Raw genomic sequence first — 22,768 nt, forward strand, 5'->3', positions numbered from 1 at the left:
AACCGATGCTAGAGGAGGTGGATGTTTTAACAAAATAAGAAGAGTTGTATTTTTGTTTTGTTTTAAAATTATAGGAATTTTCCCTCTGACTTAGGTCACCTGCCATCTGTAGTAATTAGGGTCAATCTTGCTTAACTTTGTTTCCTTTATGTCCAGTGATGTGTAATTACTTGTGCAAATAGTAAAGCCAATATACAATCTAGCCTGGCTGGAAGATTTTTCCCCACTGAAAACTCATCCAGTGTTCTCCAAGTCAAGCTGAGCTACCTCTATCTCACACATCATCTCCAGCAACACAGACTCTGCCGAACAAATGAGGCCCTCAGTGCCACCTGTGTACCTCCATTCGCTTGCAATGAGTGGTCTCTATCAGAGAAAATAATGTTGATTTGACAGTGTAAGGTAGTCGGGGATTCAAGTTTCATCTTTAAGAATAATTCTTCATTTTATCTGGAAAAAGAGCTTTATAACAAACAGCACTGGATTGACGACAATGCAATGAATTTTTCATACTTTCAAATAAATTATTTTACTCTTTGATCAATGGGCAATAGTGCTCTTTACTACAGTCACTGAACATTAAAACCACTAATATTTTAGGTTCTATGTAATACAGCTCAGACATCTAAAATGGTGAGAAATATAAATAAGAACATGAGCAAATATGAATGAAGTGCACTGATTTTCTTTCACATTTAGAATGCCTGGTAAATAGAAAACTTGCATACTTAAAATCACGTTATTAAAAAAATCAATACAAGTTTAAATATATATGCAATTCTGAGAATACTTTTCTTTAGGGTATTTAAATTTGTTTCATAAGTACTAAGCCTTTTGATTCACACTAGAGGAAAAATTCTACCCTGCTTTACATATTTTGGAAACTCCAATAATTCCAGCATTGCAAAGTGTAAGGCAGTGCATAATTTGACACTGTGCAACTGAATTTATTGTACCGAGAAAAGCCTCGATCAGTAACAACTTGAACGTCTAGCAATGTTTAGTAACCCCACATACAATGATGTATTTACCCATTTATAAGCATATCTCTGTCAACTCTAAAAGGAAAAGTGCAATACTCAGGAAACTCAGCGTGAACGGTTTTGCAAGCATTTTCCATTATTATTCAGCCGCAGTAAATATTCACACAAAATAACAAATTCTGTTGCTCATTCTAATTCTTTGTACATCAATCCATCCAGGAACTGGAGAGCCTCACATTCAGAAGCTAAAATCATCCTATGAGAAATTACTTTGAAAGTAGAGTGGTTCTCCCATTCAAAAAATATACAGTTCACAGTACCTAAAGGTGCTGTAGACCAATCTGTATTCTATTATTGTTATATTTTATCACCAGTTGAGCCTGTAGGTATGAGGAAAAATTTTCTTGTGCAGATATTCTACTATCTCTCTGCTGTTATCTAAAATCTCGAACTCAAAAAATGGAATCTGGAAGTTAAACAGAGAAATGGTTGTGAGAAATGGCTTTAAATGAACAACTGCATTACAGTCAATATTCTTTAAGATTAACTTTCATAAAATGAAATTTTCCTTAATGAATAATTGCATGTCATAAATGAAGTTAAGCTTTTAAAAATGCATATTAAGCTTCCAATCTTGCAATTGATTCTATGCAAGTGGACCCTATAGGGAATACCTGAGTGTGACGTTCATTGCAGGATCAGGGCCTAAGTCAGTTACTATTAGAACTGGGTGACTATAAAAACTTGGGTGCACTGAACTAGCCGATTAGAACAAATTCTCCATTTGCAAAATTTTAAAAAGGATTTTACTTCAATCCACAGTGGAAAAAAGTCTTTCAGCAAAAATTAAGTAGCTATGAACAACAAGCAAAATAACGAAAACGACCTAGTCGTAGGGATTCTAGGAACAGAAAAGAGGTTTTATAGGTATTCCTTACCAAGAAACCCTTCACCTTTTAAAAAAAATCCCAGTTACGGTCTTTCAAAAATAAAAAAAAGTGAGACATTTAGGTACAAACCATAGTCTCACTGAACTTAGTGGCAAAACTTCCACTGAAGTCAATGGGACCAGGATTTGAATCTGAAAGAGTCATAGGAGCTGAGTGCTCTTGAAATTTGCAACTAGCAAGCAGAAAGAATGAACTAATAATAAAAAAGACAAGGAAGACAAGCAGAAGAGACCAAGAAAGGGAAGAGGTCACACAGCCAGGGCAAGTCCACAACCAGCATGGGAAGTGTTTGCAGCAGTAGCTTTAAGCTTTATTATAAATTAGCCTTCAGTTTTTTTCTAGCTAGAGAAGCACCAGCTGATAGAGTCAGCCTTTACCTGCACAACTTCATAACCAAGTAATTGCAAATGTCTTTGTTTAATAGCTTCTTTGCCTAGAAGACTGTGATTGTTGCTGCAAAACCTCTTTGGACCATCAATACACAGGGCTATTCTAAAAATCAAACACAAAAGTGCATTTAAAAACAATGTTATCAATTATTAGACCTACTTTGTGGGCCCCAGGGAAAGGGGCAAGGGATATTGCCTCTTTCCCACACCCTTTTAGAGCACATGGTCCCTCAGGGGGTCAGAGCAGAGGGGATGCTACTGTGATTGGCCCCTGCCAGGGTAGAGTGATTTAAATCAAAGCAATTTAAATAATTTTATTTTTTGTTATCAGTTATTTAAATCAGGTTGAAACTTTCTAAAATTAATTTGAAAAAATGTTATACAGCAATTTTAGATTAAAATATATAATGAATCAAATTACCTAAATTGTTTATTTGCAATGCCACTATTGGTGGGGTATCTTATTTGAATACTGAAAACAAGACTCTGATCCTGCAAACACTTAAGCAGGTAGCTTTACTTAAATGAATGTTACTTAAAGTTAAGCATGTGTATAAGATTTGCAGCATCAGGGGCAAAAATTGTATTTTGATTAAAAATGTCTCTCAAATGGCATAAAACCTTTGTCATTCCAAAACAAAATTTGCCTCATCTTTCACAATGTGCAGTTTTCAATAAATATTTTAAATAAATTAAAGTTATTGTGAACATAGGCCAAACTTTTCAAAAGTAAGAGGCTATGCTTAAGCTACTAACCCCACATTTAGACAACTATATAGGTGGGATTTTCATGACTTAGGAGCACAAATTCCACGGATATCAAACTGCAAATTCTGCCAGAGGAGTACAGCCTTGTCAAAGCATCTCAACTTTCTTGACTTATGGAAGTCCAATTGCAAATACATAGTATAAGTTCCTTGCTTATCAATTTCATTCAGGGGTGACCAACCTGTGGCTCCAAAGCCACATGTGGCTCTTCAGAAGTTAATATGTGGCTCCTTGTATAGCAACAACTCCAGGGCTGGAACTACAGGCGCCAACTTTCCAATGTGCTGTGGGGTGCTCAGTGCTCAACCCCCAGCTCTGCCACAGGCCCTGCCCCCACTCTACCTCTTCCTGCCCCCCTCTCCGAATCCTGCAGTGCCCTCACTTCTTCCCCCCTCCCCTTCCAGAGCCTTCTGCACACCATGAAACAGCTGATTGGGAGGTAAGGGGAGGGAGGAGAAGGCGCTGATTGGCTGAGCTGCTGGTAGGTGGGAGGCACTGGGAGCAGGGTGGGGAAGCTGATATGGGGCTGCTGACATATTACTGTGGCTCTCTGGCAATGTACATTAGTAAATTCTGGGTCCTTTTCAGGCTCAGACTGGCCACCTCTGATTTAGTCTCTGAGGTTGTGCTGGTCTCACATGAAGTATGTTAATGAGGCCCTGGACTTAACTTTTTCAGCACACAGACGACATTTTAAAGGTTAAATTAATTAGTAGAAAAAAATCTGTTTTGTAAAATTTCAGATTTTATGTAATTAGGAAACTAAAGAAACAAGTACCAAACATCCACTTTAGCAACTTAAAAGTATAAAATGAAAAGAAAACAAACAATAAAGTAAGTAAAATAATTTGATTTAATTTTTATTTATTAGAAAATTAGTGTTATCCATTCTGGCTCCTACATAGTGAAGGGTGAGTTTCTCATCTGTCCCTCATAACCACTCACAATCTGAGTCTATATGTGATACATTTCAAGTCAAAGTTTTAAGATACCCATGGTATAAATCTGGCTTCATTGCAATCAATGGCAAACCTCCCATTGACTTCAGTCGGGTCAGAATTTCACCCTGAATATTGCCATTTTTGTCAATGTTAATGTAATCTCACAGTCCGATAGTCTTTGCCTCTAATGTTTGTAGTTCTCTTACCTTCTATGCACCTCCTCATATTGGGTGGCAGGTAATACAAAGCCTTCTTCATCTAATTTAATCTCAACATCTGCATTGAGGAAGGGATGAGTGGGAAAGAAAAACAAACCCTTTCATACAATATACACTGCTTATTGTAATTTCCAACTATTTCTTATTAATACTTTTCCCTGAATGACAGACACTCCCCAAGAACGAACGTAACTTTCTATTGCAAATTACATCTATCCATGTGCAGGCCTAAAAAGGAGTTAAGAAGAAAGAGGTGGTTAATGATTAAAGAATAAACAAGGCAGACAAACATGTGCAAACATTTCTAAAAAAGACATGTAAATTATGCAACTGCTGGTCATGTATAATCTGGGCAACCAGCAATTACCACGGACAACCTAGACCTTCCGTTTGCCAAGATTTTAATCAAGGAATGATTGTTTGGCCTCATGCATACTTGAAGTGGAGAATTTTCTGACATTCAAGACAAGACAGTGGCATATCTTCATTTTTCCATAGCTGTATTGCCTACAATGTGAGTGTATAAAACTAGTAGCTTCCTTTCTATATCTCCTTTTAACTACTCCACCAACATCTCAGTAAAATATCCTTTCCACCCAAAAGTTTAAAATGAGTGGACTCCTGCTAAACAAGATTTGTGTGTGCACATGCAAATCTGAGGTTACCTTTCCCTGCCTGACAAGACATTTTGGAGATGGATTAAAAACAAAAAACAATTTTTTTAAAAAACAGAACAAAAATTCTCTATTTTTCAGTGTTTTCTCTTTCTGCACTGTGCCATGAGTCAGTTAAGAACTTTGAATTACAAACTATAATATTTTGATAAATACTGCTTTTTTAAAAGCTTTATTTATAGCCTTAATTTTGTCCAATTTTTTTTTCTTTTTTGGTCTCAGAGATCACAATATATATTTAACATAAATAAGAATATATTAAACTGCACATTTTCTGTCTTTCAGAGAAAGAGCTGAGTGGTAACCTATAACTGCTGGCCACCACACCTGTTCACAGTCTTCAAAGAGAAAGCCTGGCTTGCTGTGAATATCACAGTGTAGGCAGAGAAAGGTGCAGCCTGAAAAAATCCTAGACAGGAAGGAAGGAGACATGGGTCTCTACTCCAGAGACGTGATGGCAGATGGTAAGTTGATAAGAATGTGTTTAGACTTTATAAAATGCTTGTAATATGTTGCATGTATTGATCTCACTTATAACCTCTATAGCCCATGGTATAAAGTTATACTGAAGCGTCTGCATTGTAAACCTCTGTAATTTTGTAACTCGCCAAATAGGACAGGCAGCACTGATTAAGGTAAAGTGCTTGTCCATGGCCACTGAAGGCAAATTAAGCATTGTGTAGCATCAAAGGACAAAGACTTTACTGACTGCATTCCTAATTTCCTCCAGGAAGGAGAGACCTATGCATGAACTCGTCCCATCAGTTTGGACTCTGCAGTGGAGGGGATAAAAATCCCTGACAAGGAGAAACTGAATCTCTCTTTCATGCTGTTTAGACTGAGAGGTAAATATTTCTAAACACAGGCAAAGAGATCCCCATGCTACTTGGTAGGGGTTAGCCCTGAAAGATGCTTTGAACTGACCAATTAGTATAACTCTGTCACCTTTTGAATCAGAGACTGCAACTCACTTGTGTATATGCTTTCTTGCTTTAAATAACCCTGATTTCTTTTTCCTAGTTAATAAACCTTTAATTAGTTTATTATAGGATTGGCTACCAACATTGTTTTTGGTGTGAGATCTAAGGAACAAACTGATCTGGGGTAAGTGGCTGGTCTCTTGGAACTGGGGGCAACCTGGAATATCTGTGATTTATGTGTAAGTGACCGCTTATCACATGGTCCTGCTTGCCTGGGTGGCAAGATAGACTGGAGTGTCTAAGGGGACTGTCTGTGACTCCATTAGCAAACTATGGTTGTAGTTTGGGAATTCACATTTGTTATTGGGTTGGTGATATCTAACTACAGATCATACCACCAGTTTGGGGTGTCTGCCCTGCAATTGGCACTTTCAGCCTTGAGCCACTCCAGACAGTGTGACAATAATCACAGAATTAGAGAAGTGTAAGTCTGGAAGGTCCAGTCCCCTCTAACTTAAAAAATGGCAACATCACTCACCTAATGTATAGCAATATGGTGTCAACACATGAGAAGCAAAATACATTCTTGTTCCTAGCAAATCAACTAGTCCAGTTTTCACTCTGTTGTAGAGGTGAACGTCCACAGAGGACTCCAGTGAACGGCCTGGTATGAGAAAGGATTTTACTCGATACTTTGGAAGGAGTTTAGGACCCTATCAAAAGAGCAAAGAAAAGGAAATACTCATAAAATTTCACTTAGCAAGAAAAAAGGTAAAATCTAAGCCTCTACCTGCTCTGCACTTACAGTTACCTCAGTAGCACATAGAAACATTTCCTACATATGCAGGTAATTAAGAAACTAAAAAAATAATGAGGCGGGTAAGCTTTTTTTTTAATAACTAGTACGTGTATTATTGTAACAAACAGCAAAGGTCACGTGGCACCATATAGACTAACAGACGTTTTGGAGCATCCGACGAAGTGGGTATTCACCCACGAAAGCTCATGCTCCAATACGTCTATTAGTCTATAAGGTGCCACAGGACTCTCTGCTGCTTTTACAGATCCAGACTAAAACGGCTACCCCTCTGATATTGTAACAAAGTATACATAATGTGCTTCAGTATCTTGCTGAATCAGGACCCTAATAGGACCCTAACAACAGGAAATACTACACCAAACTAAAACAACAGAAACACTCCAAGCAAGACTCTTATTATATGTCCAAATATATATTCACCCACCATCAGCTTCAAGTGTGGCCTAGGCTGGTCCACACTACAGGCTACAAGGAGACAAGCCTGAAGGTTTCAATTTTCCAGTGAAGCTGCTTGAGGAATCACAGGAGCTTGTGTTACGTTCTATATCCTCTCATACCAAAAAGAAAATAACAAAGTGAAACATCTTCTATGCATGGCTCAGTGCAATGGGTGAGTTCACTCCCAATGGATGTCGTTTGAGATCCCTGCTGTCTGAGTCATGGTAACTATGCCTGCCAGATGTGCTTGGTTTCCAGTCCTCCTGACCTCCTGTCAGTTACAGGTGGGTCCCAGAATTATGTAGCTCCAACATTAACATCAGCTCTGTCCTGTCCCTTCAGAACCAGGCACAGGAAACAACGAGAGACAGCGCTGCTTTTAGATTCTTACAGTTGGGCCAGACAACACTTTACTTTCCTGTGGAAAGTAAAGAAAGAAGGCAAGAGCGATTTGCCAGCATTTTACATAGCGAGAAATTGAGAGAAAAGAAGAGAAGAGAAGAGAGCATCCCATGACTCAGATGTTCCTGCCATTAGACAAAAAATGCTAGCTCTTCCACTGGGCTTTCACATTTCTGTGGGACAGGAAAAATAAAGACTCTGTCTTTCTCATCATGAAGATTCCTAGCTCTTAATGTCCTCCTAAAGCAGAATTTCATTTATGGTCCAAAGAGCTTGTCACTTCCCCATCCCCAACTCCTGCAACTTCAGGTTTTATAACATATCTCAGGCTAAGGGAAGCAGTCCCCTCATCACAGTGCTCCCTTTCTCATCAGTCTTTGTAAATTATATTGAATTTCTATGGGTTAAAGTGTGAGGAGCAGGATAGCTGTTTATTATGTAGTGATTGTGAGAGAAACCATAAGGATCTGACCCTGTGAGATGCTGCATACCCTCAACCCCCAGGGGTGTGGATATCACTCAGCACCTCGCAGCATCAGGCCATTAAAAGGGTAGACCAAACCTTTCCTCTAAAAAGTTTGTTTTGATGAATTAGCATTTCCCTGCCAATAAATGTTCTGTCAGACAAATTGCCAGCCAGAGTAGGTTAAGTTTCTTCTACACATTTTTGAAATCCTTGCCAATAACCCTTCCCTCTGCAACCAGACAGGATTTCCAGTGTTTTTTTAATGGCTGCCTATAGTGCATTGTAAGTAACTGGTTGTGCAGAGAACAGAAAAATAAAGTAGGACAATTTCCTTGCCTCACAATTTTAATCATGAAAAGAGACCTACAGATGCTCCCCAATTTACACAAGCATTCCGTTCCGGAACTTGAATATTGCATAAGTCGGAAACGTATACCCGACCATTACACCAGAAAAACCAAAACAAAAAACCTCAAACTATTTCTAGCTTACGGAACTTTTTCTGTAAGTGCAGATTCGCATAAGTTGGGTTTGCGTAACCCGGAGGGCATCTGTATATAACTATATCAGAGGTCTTGAAACTGTGGGGCCTAGAGGAACATTCATGGAGGGTGCAACAGGGCCTGGGCCAGCCCCCACAGGGGGCAGGGAGGGGGTGCCATCCAGACCCGCTCCCAGTTCTACCCCAGCCTTGCTCCCAGCTCCCGGACCCTGCCCGTGCCTCTGCCCCTGTACTGGCCCCAGACTTGGCCCAGGGCCGCAGCTCTGTTCCTGCCCCCCCTTACTCCGTGTGTGTCACCTCTCCCCCAGAGCCACGGTCCCACTCCTGGCTGGAGGGGGTGAGGGAGGGGCAGACGGGGACAATGGGGGGGCATGATCCTGAAAAGTTTAGGGACCATCAGTCTGTATTATGTTGCTTCAGAAGGAACAATTATGCAACGATTACTACATGGACTAAAATAATTCCCAAACAATATTTCAACTTATATCCACTACCTCATAGAAGGGACACTCCAAGGTAACTGTTAGAAAGAGCTGGGTCAGCTGTGAGAGGACAAATCTGTCCAAACCTGGTTTTTGAGCTGAAACAAAAAGATTCAGACATTCAGTATAGATATGTGTTCAACAAGAATTCCCATGCAAGTCATTGCATAAAGGGGAGCTGTTTTTAAATAAATATGCACAAAAGCTGCTTTATCCTAAATCATTAGCAGAACATGCAAATAAACTTAAAAATTACATATAAAAATCAAATATTTGAAAATCATATATCCCACTTATAGCTGTATTTTTAAAGTCTGAAGAAAAATAACTATCTGGCAAGATCTGAATTCAGGGTTCTTCATGTTATCTTGCAAGATATCATGACATCAGAGGGGCAGCAAGTTCTAGGATTAAGCATGGGAAAGGAAGCCTCTGCCACCCACTCCCAAAATTTGTAATTCAGTTTCCCGATTTTTAAGCTGAGGATAATATTTACTAATTTCTGAGGATCAACTGGTTAATGTTTACGGAACACTTTTAAAATATGAAGGAGCTAAGTATTATTATTTAATCAGAAACAGCTAAAGCAGGAAAGGAGCCTATCTTCCTGCTCTCCTTTAGAAGTTTCTGTCTCTAAACTTTGTACAGGTACCTTCAACTTCCTAGTCCCCTCTTCGTCAGTTAGCTCCAACAGCTGATTGTGGAGTTTGAGATACATAGGTGGCAAGCAGATGCTATGAGAGAAGCTAATATATAGAGTAACAGAGACACAGATGAACTTAGGGCCCTTACCCTGCAGCTGTTGAAGAAAATAGGGATTAAATATTTTTGCCAGAAAGTTTACTGGATAGCGCTCAATAAGGGTGCATGAGTGGAGCAGATTCAGCAGGGCGTGAGGCTGAAACTGAGTAAAGCGAGCATTTAGTATCCTTTCAAGTTTTCTGAAGACAGAGGGAGCACTTGGTGGTAGGTAATTGAGTGTCCCAAATGGAACAATATACTCAGCAATCTGTCTGGTGGTGTATTTGTCGGCATTATAAGCAAAACTTTCTGCCACGGCATCAAAGATGGGCTTAGAACGGATCAGCTTTCGGCAGCAGTACTGCATGACTTTGCTGACTGCTTCAGGGTGCATGGTGAAGGAGGATTTGGGAACAAGCCTTTCCAGTGCTTCTGTGAAGAACTGGTCAGTGTGTCCAAAATGTATGAAAGCTCCCAGCACATTTACTAGTTCATCATCTGTGAATCGAGGGACATGCCTCACTGAATACTTACATAGTCTTATTACTAGAGGGATTGCCTGAGTTTGGTCAAGAATAACCAGTGCCTTCAGTATTCTGCTTATCAATTTAGGACTTAGTTGGGGAGCTAAGGTTAAAGTGATGTTGTTCATGTGGTTTAACAAGTCTTGGTATTGTCCTTCTTCTGTAATACTCATCTGCAGCATTCCATAAACCACTGCTATTTCCTCAGTGGTCCATTCTTCAAGCTTTTTTCCTTGTACTTGGTTCACAATTTGTTCCAGCATTGTACAACCAGGGCCTTCCAAATCAAGCAAGTTTTCTCCAAGAATACACAGGTTTCTAATGGTTAATTGTCCCTTATCAAGTCGTTTCTGGCTCTCTGATACCAAACGTACAATCAGAGTACTCCAGGGATCAACACGCAACTTTATCAAAGCCTGCAAAGCAGTCACGAGACCAGTGTCTGACAGATTTTGTGATTCATGTTCAAACTGAAAGCATAATGCCCTGAAGACTTCGTTCTCCAATATGGCTTCAGGATTCTTCAATCCACTGTCATCCACTTCAAATTCACAGATCCTCTGTAAAGCTGCTGCTGCCATGGTGTCAGATATAACTTCTAAAGAACTCAGAAATTTAAAAATCTCATCGGATGAATTCAAGCTGTTCAGCTCCATGAAAAGTTTTTGTTCATCCATCCCTTTGCCATCAGATTTAGAACTGTTCACAGCATCTCTGTGAAGATGTACAGTTCCCATAATGGAGTTAGGCTGGTTCCAGAGTTCTGCATGGTAGTTTCTACAAAACACATACCGAAACCTAACCCTTGAAAGTACTGTGCCAAAGACTGAGGAACCACAGCACCATGACCTTAGCTGTCTGGCTTGATCATTAAGGTGGTTCAAGGTTTTTCTTAGCGTTCCCAGGGATCTGCATGTGCGTACACTAGAAGAATAAAACTGGAAACTTTGTAAGTTAATCAAAGCCATATCAAGCCAAGTGCTCCTCTGGAAGTTGCCTATAGGAGAAAAAAAAAGAAAGGGACATTTTATAGAAAAATGACTGTTTCACAGGAATGTACAAATTACCTTACCAGGTTAGACCAGTGGCCAATCTAGTCCAGATGCTTCAGAGGAAGTGGAAGAAACCCTACAGAGGACACTGAACAACCTGCTTATAGGATTTCTTTCTTGCTCCCTTAATAGTCCGTTTCCCAAAGACTCCCCCACCCCATCACACCAAAATAATTTCTCTGTTTTTTCCCCCAACTTGATTACTTTGTACATTTGACTGCAGAACATGTGGTCAGTTAGATTCCAATCCTATGGTTAGAACTGCTCAAGCACATGCAAATACCCAGGCAGTTGCAGCATCAGGGCCTTAGTTACCTGCACATACAGCAACAAAAATAAAATAAAATAATAATAAAAAGACAACCTCATCCCATTCCCGCTTATAGAGAAGCATTGTGTAAACATCTGCAGGATCATGGTTTCTCAATTAGAGGTCCTAAAAGAATTGGCATGGGAACTCAGGAGAAAGTGTAGTGTTATACCTGAAACTACCTTTAAAACTTGTTAAAGTTGACTTGATTTCAAGTTCACAGTGTTAATTTAAAAGAGTAATTCTTAAACTATGCAAGAGTCCTATTATCAACAAGTATATTTTTTGACCTGCATATTGATAAATTTTGTATTTAACATAAGAGTGACCATACTGGGTCAGACCAAAGATCCATCTAGCCAAGTATCCTGTCTTCTGACAGTGGCCAATACCAGGTGCCCCAGAGAGAACGAACAGAACAGTTGATCATCAAGTGATTCACCCCATCGTCCATTCAAGCAGCTTTTTGTTTGTTTGTTTGTTTGTTTTGTTTCAGCACTCCAGCCAGCTGTAGGGTTTTTTTTTTGCACTTTGGCGGCTTGGTGCAGCAAAAAAGCTAGAGCCTGCCCTACCCCTTGTCCATGTGTTTGTTGATCCCCTCAAAGAATTCTAGTAGATTTAGTGAGGCATGATTTCCTTTTACAAAAACCATGTTGACTCTTCCCCAACAAATTATGTTCATCTATGTGTCTAAAAATTTTGTTCTTTACTATAGTTTCAACCAGTTTGCCCAATACTAGAGTCAGGCTTACCAGCCTGTATTTGCTGCGATCACCTCTGGAGCCCTTTTTAAATATTGGCATCACATTAGCTATCCTCCAGTCCAGGAGTCAGCAACCTCTGGCACATGGCTCACCAGGGTAAGCCTGTTTACCTGCCGCATCCACAGATTGGGCTGATCGCGGCTCCCTCTGGCCATGGTTCGCTGCTCCAGGCCAATGGGGGCGGCAGTAAGCTGCGGCCAGCACATCCCTCGGCCTGCGCCGCTTTCCACAGTCCCTATTGGCCTGGAGCGGGGGACCGCACCCAGTCGAAGCCACTTGCGGACATGGTAGGTAAACAAACTGGCCCCGCCCACCAGAGTGCTTACTCTGGTGAGCCATGTGTCAGAGGTTGCCGACCCCTGCTCCAGTCATTTGTACAGAAGCTGATTTAAACGGTAGGTTACAGACTACAATTAGCAGTTCTGCAATTTCACATTTGAATTCCTTCAGAACTATTGGGTGAATACCACCTGGTCCTTGTGACTTATTACTGTTTAGTTTATCAATTTGTTCCAAAACCTTCTATAATGATATCTCAATCTGGGACACTTTCATCAGATTTGTCACTTAAAAAGAAAGGCTCAGGTTTGGGAATCTCCCTCACATCCCCAGCAAAGAATTCATTTAGTTTCTCCACAATGGCATTATCATCCTTTAGTGCTCCTTCAGCATCTCAATTGTACAGTGGCCCAACTGGTTGTTTAGCAAGCTTCCTGCTTCTGATGTACTTACTTTTTTTTTTTTGCTATTACTTTTTTGGCTAGCTGTTTTCCAATTTCTTTTTGGTCTTCCTAATTATATTTTTACACTTCATTTGCCAGTTTATGCTCCTTTCTATTTTCTTCACTAAGATTTAACTTCCACTTTTTAAAGGATGCCTTTTTGCCTCTTACTACCGTCCATATTCAACCAAACTAATGTGTATAGTTACACTGACTTTGCTTTGAGTTAACAAACTAGCACGTAATAGAAAGGAAGTTTCAGAGAAGTATTTTTATTGCCCCCCGGCAAAGTCAGTAAGGAATCTACTTGTCATGCACATTAACTAAAAAGAAAGAATAGTATGTCATTCACATTTCCCCAAACTTCTGCCTATCTGTCTGCCTGTCAATCTGTCCTTAGACTGAGAGTTCCTTGGAAAAAAGGACCATTTCTTTTTTTCCTATTTGGAAAGCACTTCGCCCGATAGCAGGTACTACTATAAAAACACAATAATAATACAAATATATTACTCTTTGTGAAACTTCAAGCAGCTCTTTGGATCAGTTCCCTTTCCTCCTACTTTATAACATTATAACATCTTTGACAGACAATCTAACTGTTCATAATGAAAAAAAATGAGTTACGAGGCCTCAGCAAAGGTGTACTCATTTACAACAGTGAAGAATCTGGCCCTCTCAGTCCCAAGGTACAGATACCTCTCCCATAAAGGATGTTACATCTAAGTTTAAAGGTACACTTCTCTGCACGTAGAGTAACACTCTAGTGGTGCATGATAAGCTAATGAAGGACACAAAAACCCTTATCCACAACTATACACATTCCTATATGTGTTTACGCTTGTGCAATGAGGGTGCAAAATGCTCTCATTCTGATTCGGTACCATTTTACATTCCCTTTGGACAGGGGTAAATGACTACAAAAGGAGGACAGCAACAGTTAATCAGGATTGCTACCAGATTTACTCCCATTGACTTCTACAGAACTACTCCCTCCCAGGAGTAAGTACTAGGTCTGGAGGCGTTTGCAGGATAGAAGCTATTTGCTAACTGGTGTTTAGCACGTGAGACGCTTGGCTATGAGCCAGAGAGGACCAGTCTCCATTGCTATATAAGTAAAATAGTAAGGCCACTACTAGATTTTGTTGCGTTTAGGTTTTAGGGCCCAAACCGTTGTTAGACGAATTATTCTTTCTGAAATATCGTTTTAACCACTCGATCTCTCTCCAAAGAGCCAATGGCAGTTTCCATCAGAGCATGGCTTTAGCATAACGTCCTTTGCCGGTTCCCAGGTTTCCCCGGGGATGGCCGCATCCTCAGCACTGAGGGGGGAAAGGCGCAACCCCCAGAGTGGGGCAGCCTCCCCTTGCCGCTCCCGCCGCCCCGCTGCTGCTGCTGCTGCTGCTGCTGCGCTCCGACAAGCACGGGCCCGGCTCTGTACCTGAATGACAGCCCGGGCCGGGCTCCGCGCAGCGACACCACACACAGCCCCAGCGACGCGCGCAAGCGGTGCCTCTTCCTCGATAAGACCCCGCCCCCTTCCGCCTGGTGTTCAGCTCTTGCTTGGGCCAACCACAGACTAGCCCGGAGTGACCTCGCGCCCGCAGGGTCGCTTCTCCACCGAGAAGGGGGCGGGGCCGCTCCTGGCTCAACTCCGGGCAACGCGGCAGTTGGCTCGCGGGGGCCTGTTCCGCGCGGTGCGACAGCCTCGGGGAGACCGGACAGCGCGGAGCTGGTGAGGGGCCGGGCCATTTCCCGGGGCGCGAGCGCGTTCGGAGCGGAGTGACCGTTAGCGGCCGGCCGCGCGGGCTGGGCTCGCGGTGAGGCCCGTAGCTGCTGGGCGGGGCCCGGGGCCCGGCTGCCGCGATAAACCCGGGCGCGAGATAAGGGAAACCTGGGCCCGGTTAAAGAACTGAACCCCGTTTCGTGCTGAGAAGACGAGGCGAGACCGTCCCTGCAGGTGAAAGGGGCGCAGCCTCCCTGTCCCTTCCCTGAGACTTGCCGGCGGGGGGTGATACGAGACATCTGCTCTCTGGGGAATCGGTTTCAAAGCGGAGTGAGGTGGGTTTTTTAATCTCAGTTTCGGTCTGTTTCACAACTTGGTTCCTGGAAGGCTGAGGTGGAGCAGAGACCTGCCCTATAACTCCGGACACAATCTCACTTCTTCCGATTATCCTCGGGTCTCACGTGGGAAATAGTCTGGTCAGTTATCTTCTTCCGTGATGAGGGTTACGCGGTAAACTGCATTTGAGCCGCTCTGTCTGTAAGAACACGTGGCTCTCACGTCGTTCTTACCTTGAGCGCGAAGCACTTCTCAAGGGCGGCTCTTAGGTCTTCACAATTCCTCCCCTCCTGCAGAAGCCCCCCCCACCCCCCGGCAATCAGCATTATTCAGTAGATTTTATCCTTCATGACAAGAAGCCCTATTCAGGCCAGGTGACATTTTAAGACTCCAGAGTTGTGTTCTCAGTTTATTTCTGGATTGACTCTTACCCATGAGCTTCCTAATCATGACATCCTGTTTTCATTAATGCTTTTACAGTTAGGCACCTGCCTCATTGGCTTGGCAAAGGGGAGTCCAAGGAGGTCTGCCAGTGTGGCAAGGGAGCCCTTTCCATTGGAATGGTTGACTGAGGCTCAACAATACCTTCACTCTTATTTTTTATATTGAGTCAATGTGTATACAAGCTTCTTCCTTCTACTCTTCCTCCCAGTATGAAAAGGCATGAAGCTCCCTCCCTTTTGAAAAAAAAAAACCAACGACAACAAAAAATCAGTGTTCTGTTCTCTGGGAAAATATAATAATTGTGCTTTAAACTGTGTCACCTTGATTTTTTTTTTGTTTGAGCCTGTCCCCTGCTGCTGTTGACTTCTGTAGGCTTTGTCCACACTGTATGCCTGCACAGTGTATTTTGAAAATGTGAACTGTACACATTTACTTCCCCAAAGCATCTCAGTGAGTTTCTTATGTGTCATTTGCAATACAACTTGTCTTTGGTTGGCAATGTGATGTTCTGTTCAGGATACCCACAACTTTAAGTCACACCCCTCTACTTCAGCAAGTGAGGACTTTGCTTACTTCTGAGGGAATTCTGTGCCAAAAAAATTAAAAAATCTTGCCAAAAAAAGAAAGTTATGCACATAATGTTCTAAAATTCTGCAAATTTTATTTGTTAATAGATAAATGAGCATAGGCTACTGGCTCCATTGATGTGTGAGATTACCTTGAAGCCCCCACCTCCCCTGATACAGGGACTTGGCAGTGAGGCAGCCCCCAACCCTGACACAGTGCAAGGGACAGACCTGTCCCAGAAACACCCTAGGGCCCTTCCCCTCTGCCACCAGGCATAACAGGTGTATGTGGGCAGACTCAGCCCCAGCAGGATCCAACTGCGGAAGGGCTTAGTGTGGGGCATCCGTCTGTGGGTGAGAGGTTTCTATATGGGGCAGTCTGGGTGTGGGTGGCTCAGTGGGTAATCTGGATGCCCAGGGGCTCCGGCTGCAGGGGCAATGAGATGCTGTAGGGGATCCAGGTGAAGGTGGTTGAGACTCAGCAGGGGGGTCTGGGTGTGGGGAGACGGGGCTTGGTGCGGGAGGTGTTGGGGGAGTGGGGCTTGATGGGGTGGGGGTCTGGGTGCAGCTGGTTTGGGCTCAGTGGGGTAGGGGTTGTCAGGCTGAGGGTTCAATGGGCCTGCTTAACTGGGAGCCCCTGCTGCTGCAGAGGGGATGCTGCATGCTGGGCTCCTAATTCCCCTCGGGATTCCCCTATCCCTTTTCTTCCCCCTCTCATGTGCCTTTTCCAGCCCTGTCCCTCACTCCAGAGGTGCTGGAACAAGTTGTAGGGGGTGTATGTGTGTGTGATGAGAGCCATTGAACCAAACGGTAAACCCTGTATATAATGGAAACCATTTCAAGCCAGGGGATGTGGCAGCACCCCCACACCCCTAGTTCTAACACCTATGCCTCACTCCCACATTCCCCTCCCCTGCCTTATTCCACCCCCTTCCTTCCCCACTGCCTCTTTCCCCTCCCCACCCCACTGCGGGCACTCACTGTTGCACAGAAAACAGGAAGGTTCCCAGCACACAGAAGGGGAGCATGACTGGCACTAGGACCCAGGAGGTGGCGTTCAGTTGCAGAGTTTACACACAACAGATACATACATCACACAATCATATTCATGACCAGCCTTTAATTGGTTTAGATATGATACCTTACAAGATACCTTTTGGATACATATTACAACAACAGTGTGGTGTTGGAGGTAGTGAATGTCAGGCCAGATATCAGTTTCAGTAGAGTGGACCCTATGCCAGTGAGCATTGAGGAGCTCTTTGGGTCACAGGCAGCCAGGAGGGCAAACAAATCTCTGTCTTACTGTTTTCAGTGTTTAGAACACTTTGTTGTTTTGGGGCATGTAAGTGTCAACAGATGTGAATGTGGTGAGGTTAAAAGGCATTGCTGTGGCATTGCTGTCAAAATATGACATTTTAGTACTATTCAATTTTATTATCTTTCATTTGGAACCTATAGCCTAAATGAACTGACCTACTGCCTTTTGAGTATATACAGGAAAGGAAGAAGAGTACAGAAAATAGTGTCAGTTCAGGTACATATCCTGCACTGTGCAAGATATTCACCAGTGTGTGAGTCACTGTTGTTTTATGTGAATCATGTGGGCTTCAGTTAGCTTCTTTGTGAGGCAGGGTCTTGGAATATTTCTGACCAGCAGTGTTCTTCTAATTCAGGACAGGTAAAATAAGCTCCTTTTGTAGTTTTTAAATTAAAAAAAAAAAGTTGGCAGTATTCAGAGATAAATAACTGAAGTAAGCCTGTTGTCAAGATGGCATGTAGTTTTACTAGACTATTACAGGTACTTTGACCTGTTCAGAGGAGACTTGTGGGAGGTGCACAAAGGGCCAAGTGCCCCTCCAGCAACCTGCCCAGATGGGGAGATGAAGGGGTGGGGCCAGGAGGGAAGGGGCAGGGCCAGAGCCTCTTCCAGCCAGACTGCCTGGGTTGCTGCCTGGTGCAGTTCAGTTGCTGACTGGGAAAGTGCCTGGCTGTGGCAGGCTGCCCCCCAATGCTCAGCTTCTGAGGACAGTGACTGAGCAAGCTGGAGCTCCCTCACCTCTCGAGCATGCTCAGAGTTGGCTCCTGTCCCCAGAAGTCGAGCCTAGGCAGGAAGCAGGCTGCTGCTGCCACTGCTCCCTGCACAGCCTCAGGTTCCAGGGACAAGAACTGACTCTAAGGCTATGTCTACACTACAGGATAATTTTGAATTAACATAAACCGGTTTTATAAAACAGATATTATAAAGTCGATTGCGCGCGGCCACACTAGGCACATGAATTCGGCAGTGTGCGTCCATGGTCCGAGGCTAGTATCGATTTCCGGAGCGTTGCACTATGGGTAGCTATTCCGTAGATATCCCATAGTTCCCACAGTCTCCCCTGCCCCTTGGAATTCTGGGTTGAGATCCCAGTGCCTGATGGGGCAAAAATCATTGTCGCGGGTGGTTCTGGGTACAACCTCACCCTCCCTTCCTGAAAGCAGCAGACAACCATTTTGCACCTTTTTTCCTGGGTGAACTGAGCAGACGCCATAGCACAGCAAGCATGGACCCTGCTCAGATCAATAGCACAATCGTGGACATTCTAAACACCTCGCGCAGTCTCGTGCTGTCTATGGTGAACCATGAACTGCAAAGGCAGGCGAGGAGGAGGCAGCTACGGCAGCGCGGCGACTAGAGTGATGAGGACATGGACACTGAATTCTCCCTAACCGCGGGCCCCTGTGCTTTGGAGCTCCTGCTGGTAATGGAGGAGGTTCTACCCATTGAACGCTGATTTTGGGCCCAGGAAACAAGCACAGACTGGTGGGACCGCATAGTTTTGCAGGTGTGGGACGATTCGCAGTGGCTGCGAAACTTTCGCATGCGTAAGAGCACTTCCTCTGAACTTTGTGACTTGCTTTCCCCTGCCCTGAAACGCCATAATACCAAAATGAGAGCAGCCCTCACAGTGGAGAAGCGAATGGCAATAGCCCTCTGGAAGCTTGCAACGCCAGACAGCTACCGGTCAGTCGGGAATCAATTTGGAGTGGGAAGATCTACTGTGGGGGCTGCTGTGCTGCAAGTAGCCAAAGCAATCGTTAAGCTGCTGCTGCGAAAGGTTGTGACTCTGGGAAACGTGCAGGTCATAGTGGATGGCTTTGCTGCAATGGGATTCCCTAACTGTGGGGGGGCGATAGATGGAACCCATATCCCTATCTTGGCACCGGAGCACCAGGGCACCCAGTACATAAACCGCAAGGGGTACTTTTCAGTGGTGCTGCAAGCACTGGTGGATCACAAGGGACGTTTCACCAACATCCACGTGGGATGGCCAGGAAGGGTTCATGATGCTCGCGTCTTCAGAAGCACTACTCTGTTTAAACGGCTGCAGCAAGGGACTTACTTCCTGGACCAGAAAATAACAGTTGGGGATGTTGAAATGCCTGTCTTTATCCTGGGTGACCCAGCCTACCCCTTGATGCTATGGCTCATGAAGCCATACACAGGCAGCCTGGACAGCGGTCAGGAGCTGTTCAACTACAGGCTGAGCAAGTGCAGGATGGTGGTAGAATGTGCGTTTGGCCATTTAAAGGCGCACTGGTGCACATTACTGACTTGCTCAGACCTCAGCCAAACCAATGTCCCCTTTGTTATTGCTGCTTGCTGTGTGCTCCACAATCTCTATGAAAGTAAGGGGGAGACCTTTATGGCAGGGTGGGAGGCTGAGGCAAATCACCTGGCCACTGATTACGCGCAGCCAGACACCAGGGCGATTAGAAGAGCTCACCAGGAAGTGGTGCGCATCAGAGAAGCCTTGAAAACGAGTTTCATCGCGGGACAGGGTACGGTGTGACTGCTGTGTTTGTTTCCCCTTCATGAACCTCCCCCCCCTTTATTGACTCCTTCCCAGTAAGCAACCCACCCTCCCCCTTCGATTACAGCTTGCTTAAGGAAATAAAGTCACTATCGTTTAAAAAGCATGTAATTATAAAAAGAGGCAGAGAATTAACAAGGTATCCCGGGTGTGGTTTGGGAGGAGGATAGGAGGGAAGGAAAAGGCCATTAAGCACATTTCAATGTAATGACAGCCTTTTGGTTGGACTGTCCATGGGGGTGGAGTGGGCGGGTGCACAAAGCCTTCCCCCACGCGTTCTTACACGTCTGGGTGAGGAAAATATGGAACATGGTGAGTACTGAGAGTAGTTAAACATGGGCTGCAGCGGCACTCTGTGACCCCGCTGCTCTTCCTGAAGATCCACCAGACGTCGGAGGATATCAGTTTGATCACGCAGCAGCTCCAGCGTTGCATCCCGCCACCACTGATCTTCCTGCCTACACCTCTCATCTCAAGCGTCTCTCCTATCCTCATGTTCACTGGCATCTTTCCTGTACTTTGCTACCACGTCCTTCCACTCCTTCAGATGAGCTCTTTCATTGCGGGTTACTTCCATGATTTCAGAGAACATTTCATCTCGCGTCCTCTTCTTCCTCCGCCTTACCTGAGCTAGCCTTCGGGATGGCGTAGGGAGGCTTGAAAAATGTGCAGCTGCATGAGGGAGGGAAAATAGGGAGAGAAGTATTTAAAAAGATACATTTTACAGAACAATGGTTATACTCTTTCACAGTGAACAACACTATTCACCTTACATAGCACATGTGATTTCACTACAAGGTCGCATTTGGAAACTTTTAATATTGAGTGCCTGTGGCTCTGCTGTTACAGATCTCACAGACGCAGGTCCGGGCATCACAATTCAGCTTGCATGCAGTCATGGTAAGCCACAGCTTCTCCAGCCTTCATATACACAGTGCCCTCTGATGCGTCTTTCCTGTTAACAAGCAGCAGCATCAGATGCCAACCCCTCCCCTCCCCACTCCTATTCTCTAGGATTGCTGTACCCCACCCCCACCGCATGGCTGGTATCATGGAAGATCACTGCTAATCACCTCCCTTCCCCCCCCCACCGCGTGGCTGGTGGGTGGGAAGATTCCTGCTGGCCAAACGCTAAAAAGCTCAGCGCTATCCTTCCTCCCCTCTCCCCGCTTTGCTACATGCAAGGAAGGATTTCTTTTAAGCAACAGCCAAGTAGCAAAATGGCCATCTCTGTCCCTTTAATTAAATTCCTTAATTTCAACCAGGTTACCATGAACGATATCACTCTGCTGAGGATAACAGAGCGAGATAAAGAACGGATGTTTCTTGAATGCCAGCAATCACCGGGACCATACGCAGCTATGCTTTGTCATGCAATGATACCTGGTTGCTTGCTACATGCATGGCGTGGTAAAGTATCCTACCATGGTGGATGGAACAGGGTTGCCTTGCCCAGAAACCTGCAAAGGCTTTTGGAGTACCTCCAGGAGCGCTTCATGGAGATGTCCCTGGAGGATTTCCGCTCCATCCCCAGACATGTTAGCAAACTTTTGCAGTAACTTTACTGGCTGTGAATGCATCCCAAGCCCTCATGGCAAATCAATCATTAAAAAACACTTGCTTTTAAACCATGTTTTATATTTACAAAGGTACACTCACCAGAGGTTGCTTCCATGGCTTCACTGTTTGGGCTCGTGGCTTGGGAGGGCTGGGAGGGTAATTCCATCTGGGTCACAAAAAGCTCCTGGCTGTTGGGGCTAACGGAGTGCTGTGTGCTCACTGCAAGGTCATCCTCCTCTTCCTCATCCTCCTCCTCATCTTTCCCCTCCGCTGAATCCTCAGCCATGGCTGAGATTATAACCCCCACCTCGGAATCCATGGACAAGTGGTGAGGGTAGTGGTGGCGCAGCCCCCTAAAATTGCATGCAGCTCAGCGTAGAAGCGGCATGTTTTCAGCCCTGACCCGGAACTTCCGCTTGCCGCTTTGGTTTTCTGGTATGCTTATCTGAGCTCCTTAACTTTCACTCTGCACTGCACTGAGTCCCTGGTGTGGCCTTTTCCCATCATAACCTTGGAAATTTTTTCAAATATTTTTTCATTTCGTCTTTTGGAACAGAGTTCTGTTAGCACTGAATCCTCTTCCCATATAGCAATAAGATCCAGTACCTCTTGTGCGGTCCATGCTGGTGCTCTTTTTCTATTCTCAGGAGACTGCATTGTTACCTGTGCTGATGAGCTCTGCGTGGTCACCTGTGCTGATGAGAGCTCCACGCTGGCCAAAAAGGAAATGCAATTCAAAAGTTCGCAGGGTTTTTCCTGTATACCTGGCCAATGCATCCGAGTTCAGATACCTGTCCAGAGCAGTCAGTGGTGCACTGTGGGATACCGCCTGGAGGCCAATAACTTCAATTTGCGGCCACACTAACCCTAAACCGATATGTTAATATCGATTTTAGCGTTACTCCTCTCGTTGGGGAGGAGTACAGAAATCGATTTAAAGAGCCCTTTAAATCGATATAAAGTGCATTGTAGTGTGGACGGGTACAGCGTTAAATCGATTTAACGCTGTTAAAATCGGTTTAACTGCGTAGTGTGGACCAGGCCTAAGAGTGCGGGGACTCGGGGGTGGGGGAGGGGAAGGAGGGGCTCCAACTTGCTCTGCCTCTGTCCTGGAAGCCAAGCCCAGCCACAGTGAGGCACTCTCCCAAGCAGTTGCTGTGCTGGACCAGGCAGCATCTAGGAGTGGCTCCGGGGCCTGGCTTCTAGGGAGAGCAGC

General features: G+C 44.2%; 2 protein-coding genes across 7 annotated transcripts in view; one reads left to right on the plus strand and one right to left on the minus strand.

Moving 5' to 3' along the window:
• Positions 1-503: 503 nt before the first annotated feature.
• Positions 504-14,607, minus strand: FASTKD3 (FAST kinase domains 3). 2 transcript variants are annotated; one of them, XM_050938200.1, is made up of 7 exons: positions 14,505-14,603; positions 9,746-11,215; positions 8,966-9,051; positions 6,382-6,556; positions 4,238-4,307; positions 2,311-2,425; positions 504-1,449 (listed from the first exon to the last, which is right to left on the minus strand). In XM_050938200.1, the coding sequence occupies exons 2-7, from the start codon at positions 11,184-11,186 to the stop codon at positions 1,351-1,353; spliced, it is 1,986 nt and encodes a 661-aa protein (XP_050794157.1). In that variant the 5' UTR covers positions 11,187-11,215; positions 14,505-14,603; the 3' UTR covers positions 504-1,350. The 2 variants fall into 2 exon arrangements, with proteins under 2 accessions (XP_050794157.1, XP_050794158.1); XM_050938201.1 differs by lacking the exons at positions 504-1,449; positions 2,311-2,425; positions 4,238-4,307 and adding an exon at positions 7,088-7,211 and having other exon boundaries at positions 6,459-6,556; positions 14,505-14,607.
• Positions 14,608-14,710: 103 nt separating this feature from the next.
• MTRR (5-methyltetrahydrofolate-homocysteine methyltransferase reductase) overlaps positions 14,711-22,768 on the plus strand; it is a 139,464-nt gene continuing 131,406 nt past the window's right edge. For 4 of the 5 annotated variants that reach the window (XM_050938191.1, XM_050938194.1, XM_050938195.1 and 1 more), the window contains exon 1: positions 14,816-15,124. The gene's annotated coding sequence lies outside the window, so the exon portion shown is untranslated. The other variant, XM_050938192.1, reaches the window with a different exon arrangement.

The sequence above is a fragment of the Gopherus flavomarginatus genome, chromosome 2 (assembly GCF_025201925.1).
Source record: "Gopherus flavomarginatus isolate rGopFla2 chromosome 2, rGopFla2.mat.asm, whole genome shotgun sequence".
NCBI lineage: Eukaryota > Metazoa > Chordata > Testudines > Testudinidae > Gopherus > Gopherus flavomarginatus.